At 52.9% G+C, this 17,394-nt stretch overlaps 1 protein-coding gene across 4 annotated transcripts in view; it reads left to right on the forward strand.

Moving 5' to 3' along the window:
• Positions 1-17,394, forward strand: part of Bin3 (bridging integrator 3) — a 43,036-nt gene that overhangs the window by 20,311 nt on the left and 5,331 nt on the right. The window contains exons 3-10 of one of the 4 annotated variants that reach the window (XM_048422027.3): positions 1,690-1,906; positions 3,646-3,686; positions 4,030-4,091; positions 8,070-8,206; positions 8,739-8,779; positions 13,861-14,002; positions 14,145-14,279; positions 16,543-17,372. In XM_048422027.3, coding sequence (XP_048277984.3) covers positions 4,064-4,091; positions 8,070-8,206; positions 8,739-8,779; positions 13,861-14,002; positions 14,145-14,279; positions 16,543-16,689 — 630 coding nt within the window. In that variant the 5' untranslated portion in view covers positions 1,690-1,906; positions 3,646-3,686; positions 4,030-4,063 and the 3' untranslated portion in view covers positions 16,690-17,372. Of the gene's footprint in view, positions 1-1,689; positions 1,907-3,645; positions 3,687-4,029; positions 4,092-8,069; positions 8,207-8,738; positions 8,780-13,860; positions 14,003-14,144; positions 14,280-16,353; positions 16,495-16,542; positions 17,373-17,394 lie in introns of those variants that run through there. The other 3 variants (XM_048422026.3, XM_048422028.3, XM_048422029.3) reach the window with 3 other exon arrangements.

A 17,394-nucleotide genomic window follows, 5' to 3' on the forward strand; every position in this document is an offset into this window, starting at 1 on the left:
TTAGGCCTGTGATCCTTCACCAACAATGAAAGCTTAGGAGTGACTTAGAACGGCGTTTTCCTCCACCCAGCCTGTTCCCCTCAGCTCCCAGGGTGCTTAAGCATAGGTAGTGAGACCCTGCCCTTTCTGGATCGGTTCTTGCTCACCTCTCCACCCCAAGCACAGGCCTGGACTGTGCAGATGTCTCCAAATCTCTGGCAGCTGTCCCTGGACGCTGGTGACGCACTCTGGGATAGGAACAGATGTGACCGCCCAGGTTATTGGAAGTCATAGCCCTGTCATGGGAAGAAATGTTCACATTATCTTCAGGGAGTTTCAGGAGGTTATTGGCTCAGGGTACCCAGCTGCCAGCCACAAAGAAAACATTGTCTTGCTCTCACTGTTTGCCTGTGTTCAGGTTACCAGCATGCATTCCATGATTGTTAAGACTGTGGCAGGAATGACATGTTCTCTGCAGGGACTGCCCATTGACACTATGACAATGACCACAATTCCTACCTCCTGATTCAACTTCTGTTGGTCTCCTCTGGAGCCTCAGAGTTTCTTAGCATGGAGAAAGAACATAAACACAGAAACACACATCACATACAGACATACACACACATACACACCATACACACTCACAGCACACATACATACACAGTCACCACAGAAACCACACATACATACACACACACCACATACATATACATCACACCCACATACATACCACCACACATACATATACCTACACACCATATACAGACAAATACACCACACACACACACACACACACACACACACACACACACACACACACGGACAGGGGAGCTCTTGGAGACGCTGTTTCCCATGCCTTCTAAGCAAGGGGTTTTTAGATCTTGTGCACATAGAAAAACACAAGACAAGATTCCTAGCCAAGTAGGTGCATTGCAAAACCAGGGCAAAGACAAGTAGCCACTCCGAGCCCCTGCAATGAGGAAGATTTCAGACTTCAGCCTCTCTAATCCCCCTTAGCCCTGGAGCATACTGAAGGGGAGGTGCTGTCCACCCATAATATCCTTGCATGGCTCTCAGGATGCTTTCCCTGCCTCACTTTGACCTGACACGCCTTAGCCCTGGCATCAGAGCCACAGCCCCGCCTGCGGCCTCCTTTTCCCCTTTACCAGGAATTTGAGTTTGGAAGGAACTCAGCTTGTTCACTCACTTAGCAAGTGCCGAGCTCTTGCTGGGCAGGCTAGCCTAGGCATTGCCCTTGCACCCCGGGCCCAGGAGAATGTAGGGAGCATCATCTGGGACTTGATTCTCCCTAGGCTACCCTTCAGCAGCCCGGCCCAGCCCGATCCCCTGACAGTCCGCACACATGTGTTTACACTTGCATTGTTGACTGGCCTCCAGTTGCCTTTTGGCAAAGGCATCAAGCATTCAAAAACATTCAGATCTTTTCCACTTGGCTCTTTCCCTCAGAAGACATGCACCTTGGAATGTAACTCTGATGTGTCCCTTTATTCTATCAGCCATAATCTGAGGGCCTGGAATTCTGGTCCTACCCCAAGTGGTTGTCTTCTGGGAGAAAGATGAGGGGCCCATGAACTGCACCGTGGCTCCTGGAAGCAGGAGAGGTGGTGCTTCCGAGTTCCTGTGAGATGACCTTGAGTGACATCCATCAGAAAGAGCATGTGGCCACCCCAGCAAGCTTCTGTTTTCCAGAGACTGTGAGCTTCTGCTCCCCCTGAACAATCCCACCTGGCTGGAAGCTCGAAGGCCCCTCTGTACAAGTCCAAGCAGTCCCCAGCCAGGCAGACCAGGTGCTCTCTGACATCCCACACACATCAGCCCTCTCAGGCATTGCAAAAGAGAAGGCTGGAAGCCAAAGGCAGCAGCGCAGGAGCTCGGCCCCCACCACCCCAGGAGAGCAAGTGCCTAGGTATGTCTCCAGAAGAGTTTGATTATGGCCAATAAATAGTTTTCATTCTATGCTTTGGGAAGTAAACACTAATATGAAGAAAAATAAGACACTCAGCAGCCACATCCTCTGGGCTATAAAGGCTATGAAGTGCCACAGTTACATGGTACTCCATAGCGTCAGGTTCCATACTTAGCCACAGCGGGGCTTACCTGGTGCCATTTCCCAAGTACTTTTGGCTGCTGCTCTCTGCATTCCAGGCTACTGTAACCCTTTCATGCCCAGCAAGCAAGAAAAGAACATGAATGTGCATTCTGCAATCACCAGTGTGGGCTGGTATTACCTTCCCCCAAGCAAGTGAGCCACTGAACCTAGAGCAATGACCAAGTGAAACCGCTCTGCTCAGATACCAGAAGCTGTTGACTTCAGAGTTCATTCCTCTCCCCTGCCGTCCTGTACCACGTGCTGGGGAAATGACTATGCTGCTCCAGCCTTTTGATCTTAGGACAGGCATTGCCATCTACAGAGTTCGCTTCCAAAAGCCACAGTTAAGTCATTGTTCCCCCCCTAAAGCGCAGGCCAGCACAATAGCTCCGTAGGTAAACGCACTTGCTGTGTAAGCTTGATAGCCTCTTACCACCAGAACCCACGTGGAAAGAGAACCAGTTCTTAAAAGTTGCCCTCTGACCTCCATGGATACACGGTGCCTGCCCTTACATATGCATCATAAACACAATAATGATAGTGATAATAAATTAGGGGAGGAGTGTTTGTTTGAGACAGGGTTTCTCTGTGTAAAAGCTCTGACTGTCCTGGAACTCACTTTGTAGACCAGGCTGGCCCTGAACTCCCAGAGATCCGCCTGCCTCTGCCTCTCTGGTGCTGGGATGCAAGGAGTGTGTCACCATAGCGTGGCTAAATTTTTTTGATTACAAAAAGATTTCCTAACTTCTGAAGCTTATAGTTTTGTGCCAGGCTACATTCTTAGCTGGCCTGGCATGTGGGCCACAGGCTGGACAGCCCTGCAGATGCACACCTTGAAGGCTCGGGTGCGGAGCTCTTCATTCTAAAGCAAGCTCCCACCTGATGTCCACATAAGATCTTCCCCCCACCCCTTAGTTTTTCAAGACATGGTTTCTCTGTGTAACAGTCCTGGCTGTCCTGGAACTCACTTGGTAGACCAGGCTGACCTCAAACTCACTGAGATCTGCCTGCCTCTGCCTCCCAAGTGCTGGGATTAAAGGCATGTGCCATCACCAGCCGGCTACAAGATCCTTTTCAGTATAGCCAAGGCCCAACAGCAGATCGGTCGGGTCTGTGAGAAAGCTGTGGCTGAGAAGGGACCTCACAGCTAATACATGAACCCTTCCTTGAGACTCACCTCTTCCTTAGTGCCCTGCTGACCCCTAGGTGGGGTCTCGTCATGTCAGATTCCCTTGCCTGCCATCAGAGTTGGGATGAGGAAAAGGCACTCACAGAACCTCACCCTGGGGTGACAGAGCCAAGGCACAATCCGCTGAGACTTGCCAGCTAGCCTGGTTGGCCCCTCTGGGAGGAGAGGCTTTCTCCCTAAGTCAAACACTTCATTAGTTTGGGAACACAGGGACACTGTTGTTAACGATGGGCTAGAGCGTGTCGGGACTGGACAGCGCTGTTGCTGCAGGCTGGGGGGAGGGCGTGGAGCGAGTTTCAGTAAGCAGGGTGATGTTTTCCACCTTGTTGTCATTGCCCCGTTGATTGATCTCGCTCTTTCCCTGCAGGTGGAGCGAGACTTTGAACGGGAGTATGGAAAGCTGCAGCAGTGAGTGTCAAACTCCAGGAGGGTGAGATGGGAGATTGCTGGGGCTCGTGCTTCTTGCCAGGGCTACCTGCCCCGCCTCCTCCTGGCCAGGTCAGGCCCAGCCAGGGAGCCTCTGTGCCCTTTGTCCATTTATAACTAGGGACCGAAGGCAGCGCCAACAGAGACTGGCTATAGGAAAGTCATTAGCGCACAGGCGCTGGGTGATTGGCCTCAGGTGGCATGGCAATCTGTGGGGGGTGTGGCACGGAGAGCCCCTTCCCTCCCTGCTAGGCTTACCTGAGGCAGAGAAGTGGTGGGCCCTAGTGCTTTGAGGCTAGGTGCCCACCTGCTCCTTGCCTTTCAGGCTGGAAGAGCAAACCAAGCGCCTGCAGAAAGACATGAAGAAAAGCGCCGATGCCGACCTAGGTAAGTGGCCCCGCCCAGTGTCTGTTGAGGCAGGTGGAGCTAGGATGCCCCTGTTCATTCAGCCACATGGTGTAATGGTGTCTTGTGGGAGTCACCGAGTGCTTAAACAACCTCAGAGGAAATCCACCTACAGTACATCTTAACTAACTGGCAGGGCAGGTGAAATGTCCATCTTTTGTTTTTTGTTTTTTTGAGACAGAGTTTCTCTGTGTAGCCTGGCTATCCTGGTACTTGCTCTACAGACCAAGCTGGCTGTGAACTCACAGAGATTCACCTACCTCTGCCTCCTGAGTGCTGGGATTAAAGGTGTGCGCCACCACTGCCTGGTTATATGTCTGTCCTTTAAAGAAGGAAATTGTTTTGTCAGTCACCTGAGGCAGAGTTTTTTGGTTTTGTTTTTAAACCTTTTATTCTTTTATTTGTGTGTGTGTGTGTGTGTGTGTGTGTGTGTGTGTGCACTCATGTGGGTATGAGTTGCAGTACCTATGGAGGCCAGAAGAGGGCATCAGATTGCCCGGTGCTGGAATTACAGGCAATCTGAGACCCTTTGTGGGTGCTGGAGGCTGCACTTGGGTTCTCTGGCTGGCTTGTTTTTCTGATTGCTCTAAGCTAGGAAGCAGCTAATAGGGGGGAGGAGTGTTCACTGCAGTAACCAGACCTATCTTAGTGTCTGACTGTTTGCCCCAAGAGTAGAATCCAGATTAAGGTAGCACAGTGGTATCCAGATGCCATCTGAAAGGTCACAAGGTGATGGACAGCTCAGGGTGCATTGGGGGCCTACCGTTGTCCCACTTGCCATGCAGTGGAAAAGCAAACCCTTGATAGGCCCAAAGCCTCAGGGTTGCCCCATTTTTGCCAGGTACTAGGACTCGGCTGGTTACTTATGCCATCTTTATTCATTCAATAAGAGAAATGTCTTCCTAGGAAGCAGCTGCTACCACCAAAGCCCTGGCAGAACCGCCCGCCTTCTTGGTCTGTGCCCTCAAGCTTCCCTGTCAACCCCAAGACTGTGGGCTGGTCTGAATGTGACTCCCTCCTTACTTCTGGCATGTCCTAGCCAGGGGCCAGGCTTGGGAGCGGGTCTGACTTTCACAGAGGGCCTTCGCATCACTTGCCACCACCTTCCAGCAAGGGAGCCGCTGCACCTGCGTCCCACACGGCTGAGGGGTCAGAGTAGAACTGGAGTGCAGGATTTTGTTTCCATGATGAGACATCACAACCAAGTAGGCATCAGGAGTCTACAAGGAAGAGGCCTTGACTACCGAAAGTCTATTACCCAACAATAAAATTGGGACTGAGGGGTGATTCCAGAAGCCTAGAATCACTGGCTCCAGCTCACATGGTCTGCATTCAGGGTCTGTCACATGGACGACCACAATGTCACCACTGGGTTTGTGATGGCATAGAATGCCAGGCCTGGCCTTAGCAGAACGTCCAGAACAAGGCTTGGAAATGTATCTCTGATGCATTGTGATGCTGGAACAGTGGGACTAGGAACACACTTAGAGCCACTGACCCACCAGTTGAGGAAAATGTGACCTCAGATTCTCCCAAATCCCAAAGACAGGCTCTAAAATCCTCTCTAATGCTCTGAAAAGAGGATCTTCCGGTCCGTAAAACTATATGACTTCCAGAGCTTTCAGAATGGTCAGTTTTGAGGACTTTTGGGCACTTCACCTAGAAGCTGTATTAGAACCTCAGAAACATAAGGGCAGGTCCAGGAGCTTAATATTTTCTCTAATATTCAAAGACTGCCAATCTTAGGGGCTAAGCCATGTGGGCCGTGGACCCACCACCACCCGTCCCTGCAGGGGAGAAAGCTGTTATCTGGAGCAGGGATCAAGAACAGGTGTGTGGGATTGGATTTCAGACCTGGTTGTGCCCAGGGCAGTGGCCTAAGAAAATGCAGCACGTTGGCTTCATGTGTCTTCAGCAGGCAGGGGCCTGAGCGTGTGAGGGTGTAAGGGGAGGAAAGGGTAGGTGGAAGAAAGCCTTCCACCATCCGATGACTGCTGGGATTTCCTTTATCATCAAGTAATGGGGAGGAAACAAGAGAAGACGTTTTCAGACATGTTTGCAGCTCTGTGCAGATTTTTATTATCTTCTGACTGTGCCATCACTTCATAAATGGTTCTTCCTCCTCCATTGCTCCAGCATTTCTGGAAAGTTTACCTTTCCAGGCCCCTCCCACAGTTGGCTCTCTTTGCTTGGTGATGGTAAGCCCCCACCAGCCTCTTACGGAAGGACCTGGGTATGACAGGGACCTCTGGCAGGGCCTGGGCTTCTCCTCTTCCACATTGGAGTGGCAAGGCCCTCCCCCGAAGGCCCCACCTGTAATCAGCTGGGAGATGAGTCCTCCTTTATCCATTCTAAGACACTTTTTCAATTTAATGTCCTTGAGACCACAGTTCTTACTACCTGCTAATATGGTGATTTGAATAACATCTTTTTCTTTCTTTTTTTTCTCTTTTGTCTTTGTTTCTTTTTTCTTTTTATTTATTTTTTTTAAAAGAAAACAAACTATCTTTTTTCATTACATATCAATCCAAGTTCCCACTCCCTCCCCTCCTCCCATTCCCTCCATATACCCTCCTACCCCACCCCCATCCAATACTCAGAGAGGGTAAGGCACATTGCTTTGGGGTAAAGTCCAAGGCCCTCCCTACTTTGTCTAGGTTGAGCAAGGTATCCATCCAAAGAAATTAGGTTCTACATGCAGTAGGGATAAATCCTGATGCCACTGTCAGCGGCCCCTCAGTCTGCCCCAGCCATGCAACTGTCAACCACATTCAAAGGGAGTAGTTTGGTCCTATGCTTGTTCCTTCCCTGTCTGACTGGAGTTGGTGAGCTCCCATTAGCTCAGGTAGACTGTTTCAGTGGGTGTATCCATCATGGCCGTGACCACTTTGCTCATATTCTCACTCCTCCCACTCTTCAACTAGACTTTGGGAGCTCAGTCCAGTGCTCCGATGTGGGTCTCTGCCTCTGTTTCCATCAGTTGCTGGATGAAGGTTCTATAGTGATATTTAAGATAGTCATCAGTCTGACTACAGGGCAAGTCAAGATCAGGCCCCCTTCTTTTTCTTTCTTAGTGGTTCGTACAGTTACTGCATGCCTTAAAATCAGTAGCAGCTTATGTGCTGTGACACTCAAGTCGTAGTAAAATAAATTCCAGCCAAGGATGGTAGTGCATGCCTGTAACCCCACCTCTTAGGAGGCCGAGGCAGACGATCACTGCCCACCTGGGGCTTCATAGTGAGGCCAGCCTGGAGGCAGTGCGCGGTACAGTTCAGAACAGCGGTGACAGAGCACTCCTCTTCTGTTACTCCTCAGCCTTTTGGCCAAGGTCACGTGCCGAATCTGTCTTCTGCTCTGATACTCAGTCAGATATGTTTAGAAACTGGTCTGGACAGTGTTGAGCCAGCCTGGTCCTTCTCTAGGCCCTCTGCCTATCCCTCTACAATTTCATCTATAAATAATGGAAAGTTAAAAATGAGCCCTAGATCAAGAGCCTCAAATTTAACATGGGGTCTCCATCGTCCTTGGTGCTGCCTGGTACTTCCAGACAGCCCACAGCACCTCGGGCATTCACCCTCTGTCCAGTCTTGATAAGAGGACTAACTTTGGGGTATAGTGGGGTACATGAGACAGTCCAGGAGGGCAACCCACCTACAATATGGGTTCTTGTATTCTGCGATTATTGACTTAGCATCTTTGGAGCAAAAATGTGTTGTACAGCTTCCCGCCCACACTTGGTTGGTCCTAGAACAACCTAGGAGTTTTTCTTCGTGGCTAGGATTTGTGGGAAACACCAAGAAGCACGTCACATGGCTTTTTGGAACGTCAATGTTCTGGTGGTCATGGCATAGGCGAAGGTGCTCAGGTCAGATGCCTAGGCCAGAGGAGGTCAAGGAACACTAAGGAGACCATGAAACCTGGCCCTCTGGGAACTCACGGAGCTTTTAACCTCCCTAACAGCTATGTCCAAATCTGCTGTGAAGATCTCCTTGGACCTACTCTCCAACCCCCTGTGTGAGCAGGACCAGGAGTTTCTGAACATGGTGACAGCCCTAGACACAGCTATGAAACGGATGGATGCCTTCAACCAGGAGAAGGTAAGCAGTTCTTGTTGCCAGTGGCCAATGCTTGCCCCCTTCCCCTCAGACCTACGTAGATACAGTGCCCATCATAGGTTGTAAGTGGTGCTGGGGTTTCAGCCTTCTAAGGCCTGATGTTCCCCAAGCCCAGCTCTTCCCAAACCAGGCTGTTCAGTTGCCCATGTCTCCTGTGAGGCATGTCACTGAGACCACAGTGAAGCCAGGAGGTGCCTACAGCAGCTACGCTCTGCAGGACTGCTTTGCCCGCCCATCCCTCCGCACTGAGCAAAGCTATTATAAACCTGTGCCAGTAGCGCTGACCGGAAAAGCCTGGCCTGAGACCAGACCCAGCCCTAGGTGTGGCCCTCAGGGTTCTGGTTGGCCTCTCCCTCTCCTCTGGCTACAGAATATGGATACTGTATTACCTATCTCACCCAGATCCCCTCTTGCCCAGCTCTCAGGATTCTGGCTTCTGAGGAACCTGGGGCCTCCTCCTTCAGAAGAATCTAGAGCTCCCAGTTTGGATGCTATTTAATTCTTCTTTTGACAGGTGAACCAGATCCAAAAGACAGTGATTGAACCCCTGAAAAAGTAAGTAAGGTTATCCAAGGAAATGGGCCTCAGGGCACTTGTGGGAAAAGCAGACCAGCTAGCCACTTGGGAACCAAGGAGCGTGTCTAGCTGTATGTCCCTAGCTTCCCATGACAAGGAACAGCAGGGACACCAGCCATACATTGTGTCCCGTGGTTGAGGCTTCTGGTTGCTGCCGAGCACCAGCACTGCCTAGTCGATCTGTAGGGGACAGAGCTACTCATGTCCATGGTGCCAGACACTGCCCTGGTGGTCTTTTGGCCCCTTCCCCTTTGCCTCTGGCTGGGCCCCGTGAGGCTCAATGCTGGCTGATTGTAGCGAGCGGAGACCCTGGCCAGCACTCAGCAGACATGAGCAAGACCCTTTCATCTCACAGCCGGCCTGGGATGCAGCTGCCTGCAGCACTCTGCTTTGGAAGCGTGGGGGTGGCTGCACATGGGGAAGGGCGCAGCAGCGGCAGCCTGATCACATCCTGCTTGGGAGGGTCCCCTCACTCGTGACCTGGGAGAGCAAGGTTCTGTGAGACTCCGTCTTTGGTCCTGCAGGCCCTGGTCAAGGATCAGACAGGCTTGTCCCGTGGGTCCCCAGGGGAGGAGGCTGCCCCGAGCCTTGCCTTGAAGCTCCTGAGTGCTTCCTCTCTCCTGGCCTCTCCCAGCCTGCTCTGACCTAGAAAGGCTCCCGCTCTGCGCCCGCAGCTGTACTTTATTACCTCTTCTGTGGTGGTCCCGGCAGTCGCCTGGCCAGGGCTAGGCAGTGCGCCTCTGCTTCATTATCATTAGGCCAAGAATCAAGCTGGAGGAAGATGAAGAGAGCTGTTTTTGATCCTACAGTCTTTGAGTGTTGGGGAGTGCTGTTCTTCCCTGTTCAGGTTGGGGGTGGGATTAGGAACAGCCCACCCCCCCCCCAAGCCTTGTCAGGGCCTCTTCCCAGTGCAGGACCTGCAGAGCATCTGCAGATGCCATGAGGCCAAGCCTGACCCATGCCCACCACCCCAGCCCCATCAGCTTGGGCTCTCGAACCCCTGCCTCTTGGTCAGAGTTCATCCCCAACCACAGGTCCCTCATGGGGGCCTGAGTGCAGAAGGAGCTGTTCGTTTGGTCTGGTGCCCAAGATAGACTCAGAGCTGAATGGAAGGCTCTCAGAGGGGTGAGCCTCTTGTGCACAGAGAAGTCTGCTGTGCTGGAGATACAGGGGCCCAGAGGCAGCCACAGGCACCCAGAGTTGGCAGAGTTTGGCAGGACTGCCAGCTCAGAGAACTAGGGGGTTGACTACCTTCTCGATTTCACAACCAACGAGGCGGCATTGAAATCGGATCTCTGGCTCCTGCAGCCAAGTAGAGAGAAACCCCGGCTGCTTCCCACCATGCTCGCAGCCCACCACCTGCCAGGAAGGTGGGGGCGTGGCAGAGGGGGCGGCCACCATCTCCGCCATGGATCCGCTGACCTCTGTGTGAGCCTCGGGCCTGGCTGGCTTCTGCAGCCTACAGCCAACATACAATCCCCCGTGACCACAGAAACCACCACTGCCTGTTACCTCCTCCCTACTTGCATCCTTGTGCCAGGAGAGAAGCTCCCAGGGACCCCAGCACCGGAAACAGGAAACTGCAGCTTTCCTGTCCTCTAATGAAGATCATGGCCACCCTGTCGCCCCCAGCATCTCCCGCTAAGGGGGCTCGGGCTCTAATCCCCCAGCCCCTGGGTTGTTCACATGTCGGATGGGGATGCTTTCAATTTCCCTTTCCTGGTGGGCGGAAGATCCCGGCTGTGTGGGCACAGATGAGGAATGGCAGGCATTCCCCACCAGGCCGGCTGCTCCCAGCCCACCTCCCAGCCGGCCTCTTTCCCTCACCACTCTCTCCTCACCCCACGCTTTACCTCCCTGGGGAGCAAGCTTGGTGTTGAACCTTGTGCCAGGCAAGAAATGGGTACCTCCTAGGTTGAGCTCCCTGAAGCCCTGATGTAGACCTAGGCCCACACCCCCCATCTTTGAAGATCAATGTGAAGCTGTCCTAGGTACTTACAGACTGGGAACTCAGACAAGTGAGCCCAGGTGTGCGTGCTGCCATATTGAGCTGGGGCAGGGTCTCCGACTGGCCGAAATCTGTCCAATTCCTTGGTGTGGTAAAGTCGGTGCCTAGAAGCAGGGTTAAGTGAATGAAATGTGCTTGAGGATGCAGGATTTGAGTGGGGCCAAGGAACAGAGTATGGCCTGTCTCTTACCCCTAATTTATCAAGGGGCAGCTGAGACTGGCAGAGGATCTGACGTCTCCACCGTGTATATTTGAAGCAGACCTATAGAAATGTAAGCCTTGTGTCTCGAGAGCCGGGCCCATGTGTCATGGTTGCCAGGAGATCAGCAGGAGCCCTATGAGGTCCGTGAGCATATCTGGGGAAGGTCCAGCACAGGGGACCAGCCCACACTTGTCTTCACCTTCTGCACCAGCACCCTAGTTAGCTCACATCTAGAGTGGACCCTGCTGTCAGGTAACTGGCAGGATTGTCCAAGGCTGGAAAGTAGAAAATATGAAAGTGAGGCGCGGTGGGGCAGTGAGCAGGAATTCTGTCCTCCCTCACCTTAGAATAGGCACTCTTCCTGTGAGTGACCTTAGTTGCCCCTCAGGTGAAAAGAGCGTGAGTCCCGTCCCCTGTCTCAGGGACTCCCAGTTCTAGGTCCACAGCTACCCAGATTCCCCTTTGTTAGGGGTCATCAAGCTCAGGTCTCAACCAACTCTTAGTCTGACTGAGAAGTACTGCTGTAGGAGACAGATCTGAGGAAGACACGCGAGTCCCCAAAGAGTCAGGAGCCTCTGGTAGGCCAGCAGGATCAGTGGCACCTGCAGAGGGTGGTGGTCTTGACTCCTGTGGGCTTCTAAGAAGGAACCCATGCTAGTAAGTAGTGCAGTCTAGGCACCACACATCCCTATAACGCCTGGGCTGTGGTAGCCTTGGTCTCCTAGCTCAGCACTTTGACCTGTGCTTGCGTCGTGTGTCCTTCATGAGCTGACCAGGTCATCAAGTATTAGTGTTAATATTCTCAGTAGGAGTGACTTGGTCTTGAAGATGACAGCCATGGAAAAGGACTGGGACCATGGACTGATGTCCAAGTTGTGCTGAGACTGGCACGTACCCAGGGCTGCACACCCAGCCAGCATTGCACCAAGGCCATTTCACACCTGCAGGCTGCCCTTCACACATGCCTTTGTTTCTTGTGATGCCCACCTGCACTCCCCAGAGGTGAGTTCCAGTGAGCAAAGAGATCCTGAGACCTGGGCAGGAAAGTACTCCACCTCCGCCTCCTGCCTGGGTCTCATTCTTACCCTGTCTCTGACCCCTAGCCCTGGGGCCACCCAAGCAGCAGGCTGTTTCTGACAACAGGATCAGGCTGCTGGGGCCCTTTGTTCTCTTGGGATAGAGGGAGGGGCAGGGTGGTAGTTCTCAGGCCCAAGGCACCTGTTCCCTTGAGCCACACACTGCTCAGCTGCCCAGGAAGGGAGAGGGGGCTCCAGAGCAGCTGAATGACCAGGCCCAGCTGCCTTGACATAGGCCATGTGACTGGCTCCTCTCCCAGTGTGACCTGGTGGCGCCTAGTCCCCATATCCATTTTGTGCAGGGCCCCATGGGTTCACATCTTCTACCTGTTAAAGCACCTCATCACGTCTTGGTTTGATTACTATACAGGCCCTATGACTGCGGTCTCAGAGAAATCCTGTTGGCCTTGGCCTACTATACTAGCATTTTCAGGAAAGCGATGAGCCCTATCTGAAGGTTAAGCACAGGAACTGGTTTCAGTGGCCTTTGAGAGGAAGCCCTTTGTGTCACCCTGATCTGCTCCCAGAGTCTGCTGCTTGCTTGGGGGCACCCTGATGCCTGGCTGGGTTACATTCTTTTCTCTAACAGTATTCAATATTCTCATCTGTGTGTCCCTGACTTGTTGAGGCTTTCGGTATTGAATTCATGAGGTTGGGAATAGAGCCTCCTGCAGGTCGAAACCTACCCTAAGCATCCAGGTGTTCTCTCAGCTCTGGTGGCCTCAGCCACTGCCTGGGGTCCCAGTGAGAAGATCCCCATCCCCCTGACTCCTGCTTGCCTTCTTTGTCACCCTCTCTGGGCTCTTCCTGGATAAGCTGACTCCAACTGTGTCTCTCCACCTGTGTGACCAGAGACATTGAATCCCTTGGTTGCTTGTCCATATCATACCAGGCTGTCAGAGCTCCTGGCTGGCACAGTAGGCACCTCATGGTGTGGTAGGGAAGCCTTGTACAGCACCAAGGTCAGCCACAGCCCCTTAAGACTTTGCATACCCTATTTTCTCACTTCCGGGAGACCTGCTTGCAAGGTTGCCTTACCTCCATCCTTCATCTGTGCCAAAAAAGTAACGCTAGGCCTGTCCAAGATACAGAGACCCTTCACTGGGAAAGGTGGCCCTGGTGATGATAGTTACAGTCAGATGCCTAAACATTTAAAATATAGCCCTCTCTGAATGGCCAGTCCTCTGAGTGGTCACCTCACACTCCCTTCAGTCATGTTGGGTAGGATGGGCTAGGGCCATCTTCCTAAAACATGATTTTTCCTGTGCTTTTTGTGGAGAGCCATAGCATTTGTGTTTCTCCACAGTGTGAAGGAACCCTTGGCCAGCTTGTCATTTGTTGTCACCTGTCAGTGGCACTGTGGGGCAGTAGGAAAGGGGCTGGCAAACTTGGAAACTTACGATCCTTTCTGGACCATCACCACCTGATTGTGGCCTTGGCCTCCCCTGTTGGTGTGTTTTGTTTTGGTTTTTTAGTATATTCAGGAGTTTCAGCCCCATCATTCTCTGTGATGGGGCTCAGGGTGTATAGGGCGACAGCAACAGGACAAGGAGCACTCTCATTCACAGCCCCCCACTGGGGTCTAGGGAGCGTGCTCAGTACTGTCTGATGCCCCCCCATCTCATCCTGCCAGCCCAAGTCCCACAGCTTCAGAGCCTTATGGATCTAGCACATAGTAGGTGTGCCATACATGGTTTTGAGTAAGGGGTGACTGTCAGAAACACACACACACACACACACGACAAGCCTGTTCCAACCAGACTGTGCCCAACAGGTTTGGCAGCGTATTCCCAAGCCTCAACATGGCAGTGAAACGGCGGGAGCAGGCCTTGCAGGACTACAGGAGACTGCAGGCCAAGGTGGAGAAGTACGAGGGAAAGGAGAAGACTGGCCCGGTGCTGGCCAAGCTCCACCAGGTACAGCGGGAGGAGGAGGGAGGGGAGCAGCAAGGTAAACGGAACAACCATTGCCCGGAGGACCCGCAGACCCAGGACCCTTGCTGTTCCCACACCCTGCCCCCTTCAGCGACAGCCCTGACACCAGGGTCTTGTTCCCCAGGCCCGAGAAGAGCTGCGGCCTGTGCGGGAAGACTTCGAGGCCAAGAACAAACAGCTGCTGGATGAGATGCCACGGTTCTACGGCAGCCGACTTGACTACTTCCAGCCCAGCTTTGAGTCCCTGATCCGGGCACAGGTAAGGCAAGACTCCTCCCTCGGGAAATAATCTTTGTAGGAATCCAGTTGCCGTTGATGTAGCTATGTTCTGCACAGACAACAGCACCTTCCTGCCCCAGGCACTATGCGAATTCATGTAGTGCCCCAGCCAGCCCTGGTGCCCAGCACTGATGTCATGCAGGAACTTCTCTTGGGTATCCTCCATTCCACTTAATTCCAGCCCTGTGATGGACAAGGTTCCTTTTTGTCTAACCCTTTGCCCCTTGAGTTCTTCCTCCTACATTCAAGCAGCAAGACACCAGACTGCATCTTTAGCCACCACTTCAACTGGGCAGGTCTTTTGCAGAGGTGTTTGGGAGGCCAGTAGAATGAATGCCTGAGGATCCAATAGGAGACTTCCATTAGCAGGAGACCCACGGGAGCCCTAACTGAGCATCCTAAGGAGGGGTCCTGGACCAACTCTGAGATGCTGGCCACTAGGTGTAATGCTCCCCCTAGTGGAAAGACAGTGGAGTGCAGGTTGGTGTGGACGTGGCAGCCAGAGAGCAGGACACAGGCCAGAGACACACCCCAGTGTCTCCTACCACCTGGGTGAAGGGCCGAAATGGGAGGGTACGCAGCTCCTGCCCTCTCTTCCCCATTCATCTTCAGGCAAATTTTAACTAGGATTGTTCTTCCCACTGGCGAGGTGGAAGAGGCAGTGGTACTGGAGCCAGGAGCAGGTCTTCTCCGCATCGACGCCCCGCAACTGATCACAGGGACTGGCTTCCATCTCAGGACCCCAGCACTAACTGGTCCCCAAGTGCTGCCTGCCCTGCTTGTCTTACCTGGGCCTCTGGTGCCCTCCAGTGGACATTCTCATTTCCTCTTTGCTTCCTTAGTCACAAGCGCCCTGAGTGAAAGCGTGATCCACATTTCCCATCCATCCTTCATTTTTGAGTGACACCCAAAAGCATGGGCCAGAATACCTGACATCAAGAAGCCCAGGCAAGGTGCATACTGGAGCCTGGACTTGCTAATGCCCGTGTTTTCGGTCTGGTGCTCTCTCGGAGTGAGACAGAGAAACTCAGGAGGGAGGGTGTTCTTCTGTTGTCCCTGCAGGCAAGGGCTACCGTCCAGCTGCTACCCCCTTTGTCTGGATGAAAGTGGCTTGAGAGGGGAGCTGCTGGCCTGCCCTCTTTTGCTATGACACCTGCTTCTGCTTCCAGTGACCTGTGTCCACCACCCCAGCCCAGAACCTTAGAGGAAGCCGCAGGGTGCCCAGGCAGTGGGATACCCAGTAACCAAGCAGCAGGGTATCCAGGGTTGTTTACCACCTCCTCTGTGCCAGCATCCTCCTCACACGGCTGCTGCTGCTATTAGTCACTGGAGAAGTGAGCATCCCGCTGACTCACCAGGCAGCGTGGCCCAGGCAAGGAATTGGGGGCCCCCAGCACTTGGCCCAATGGAACCCAGCTCTGGCTTCTGGGGAGATTTCCTAGAACATCACATCCCACTGGCCCTTGCTCCACCCTCCCGGTCACCGCCTTCCAATTTCTCAGATGGAAGGAGAATCCTGGAGACAGTCTGTCTCAAAGTTGAGGTGCTTGAAGAGTAGAGTGTGAACGCTTGGATTAGTGTGCACTGTCATGTCAGAAAGTGGAAACCGAGGCAGACATGACCTCTGACCTCTGTAGAAGTCAACACCTACCATCTGGAGAAACTCCTCCCCTCTTGGACCTTCTCCAGCCTCTCACCCTGTCACTCAAACCACATCCCTGGTCTTTCCATCTAGGCAGCTTACCCTGGCCTGGATGCGATAATGAGCAAAAGTGGGAAGTGGTGGAATCTGGGAAGCTGTTGCCTCCCTTGACTTGACTTCTAGAACCAGCTCTCAAGGCTTGGGGAACCAGTGTCTGCCTAGTTCTTTTTCCACGACCAGAAGCCCCCAACTCCTCCTAGCTTAGGAAAACAGTAAACCCAAGCCTGCCCTTGGCCACCCTCAAATGCAGTCCCCTCTCTATATTAGCTGTTTTGGGGAGCCAGGGGTTCCCCTCCCCCAAGGAACTACGGATTCCCTTTCTATGCCTTAGCTGTGGTTCACCCATCTCTAGGCTGCCAGGTGATAGGGTGACGTCTGGGAGGCAGTGAAGGAGCAAGAACGCCATCCCCACCCCCTTCAGCAAGAAGCAACCCATAGACCCCGAACCCGGCCCTGCTTGTACCTCTTGGCTGCTTCACTGAGTGGGTGCTGCAGAGAACCGAAGTCCAGTTCCTGCCTACAGCTCTTCCCTCCTCCCCAGGTTGTGTACTACTCAGAAATGCAGAAGATCTTTGGAGACCTCACTCAGCAGCTTGACCAGCCAGGCCACTCAGATGAGCAGCGAGAGCGAGAAAACGAGGCCAAACTAAGTGAGCTCCGAGCCCTCTCCATCGTGGCTGATGACTGAGCCCATTCCTTGAGAGTCCTCAGACTCTTTGGGACACAGATGTCTCTATAGCCTTTGCTCTTAGCAGGCATGGATCCGTGGACCTCCCAATGGCCTGCCAGTTGGAGACAGTGGCCACTACTCTTCTACCTTGCCAGTCCTCTGACTTACATCTCCATTTCCTGGAGCTGAAACTGGGAGCCTTACAGGCTGCTGTTTCCCTCTGCCCAACACTAATAAGCAATGTAGAGAAACCCCAGGGGCCTTTTTACTTCCAGAACCGTCCAGAGTGTGCTATAGTGTTTGGCCAGCAGGAGCTTCAGCCTTTATAAGGATCTGGGCTTCCTGTGGAACTTGGGGGCCTTAGTTCTGACTACCTCCAGAGGACCTACTCTAGGGAACTCACTACTCCCCCCCCCCCATGGCTCTTCAGACTGTCAGGTGAGACCTGGTACCATGGGGAGCAGAACTCCGGTCATTCTGCTGTGGTGGGCCCCTCATGCCAACATGACCACAGCTGCTCTCCTGCAGGTCCAGCTAAGGACAGCCCTGGGTGTTTAGTTTACCCTGGCACGCAGACTTCGTCTCTAGCTCTCTGCTCTACTGAATGTCACACGTTGATTCACAGGCCTCAAAGCAAGGCTTATGTCTCACCTGTGTTGCTGGAATTTTATTTTCAAGTAAAGTTTCCCAGTAAAACGTTAGTGTGTGCTGTAGCCAATGCCA

The sequence above is a fragment of the Myodes glareolus genome, chromosome 12 (genome assembly GCF_982192425.1).
Source record: "Myodes glareolus chromosome 12, mMyoGla1.1, whole genome shotgun sequence".
Lineage (NCBI taxonomy): Eukaryota > Metazoa > Chordata > Mammalia > Rodentia > Cricetidae > Myodes > Myodes glareolus.